General features: G+C 48.4%; 1 protein-coding gene across 1 annotated transcript; it reads left to right on the forward strand.

Moving 5' to 3' along the window:
- Window positions 1-52: 52 nt before the first annotated feature.
- LOC106533845 (DNA translocase FtsK-like) lies at window positions 53-454 on the forward strand (the record flags this gene model as incomplete). The annotated part of the gene is made up of 1 exon (XM_014030295.1): window positions 53-454. A coding segment is annotated over one exon (402 nt), but the record flags the coding sequence as incomplete, so codon positions are not given.
- Window positions 455-766: the final 312 nt, after the last annotated feature.

Consider the following 766-nt stretch of genomic DNA (forward strand, 5'->3'; position numbering starts at 1 on the left):
CTATCAGGAGTCGAACATTCAGAGACCGGACTGTCAGGAACCGGACTATCAGGAGTCGAACATTCAGAGACCGGACTGTCAGGAACCGGACTATCAGGAGTCGAACATTCAGAGACCGGACTGTCAGGAACCGGACTATCAGGAATCAAACATTCAGAGACCGGACTATCAGGAGTCGAACATTCAGAGACCGGACTGTCAGGAACCGGACTATCAGGAGTCGAACATTCAGAGACCCGACTGTCAGGAGCCGGACTATAAAGACTCGAACATTCAGAGACCCGACTGCCAGGAACCGGACTATCAGAAATTGACCATTCAGAGACCGGACTGTCAGGAACCGGACTATCAGAAATCGACCATTCAGAGACCAGACTGTCAGGAACCGGACTATCAGGAGTCGAACATTCAGAGACCGGACTGTCAGGAAGCGGACTTGCAGACTCTTCAATAAACTCACTGCTGTAGGTTTCTGTGTCTGTAAGCTGTAGTTCTACAAAAATTTCTGTTCCAACAGGAACTGATGGACTCAGAAAAACTGATGGACTCTCAGGAACTGGACTCACAGACACTTCATTAGATTCACGGGTTTGGTTTACTACATTTGAAGGCTGCGATGGTTCAGATGAACCAGGAGCTGATTCAAGTCCATCAGAATCTGTTTCTGGACTATCTGGAATCGAACATTCAGAGACCGGACTGTCAGGAACTGGACTATAAGGAGTCGAACATTCAGAGACCGGACTGTCAGGAACTGGACTATCAG

This window comes from Austrofundulus limnaeus, unplaced genomic scaffold (assembly GCF_001266775.1).
Source record: "Austrofundulus limnaeus strain Quisiro unplaced genomic scaffold, Austrofundulus_limnaeus-1.0 Scaffold1036, whole genome shotgun sequence".
NCBI lineage: Eukaryota > Metazoa > Chordata > Actinopteri > Cyprinodontiformes > Rivulidae > Austrofundulus > Austrofundulus limnaeus.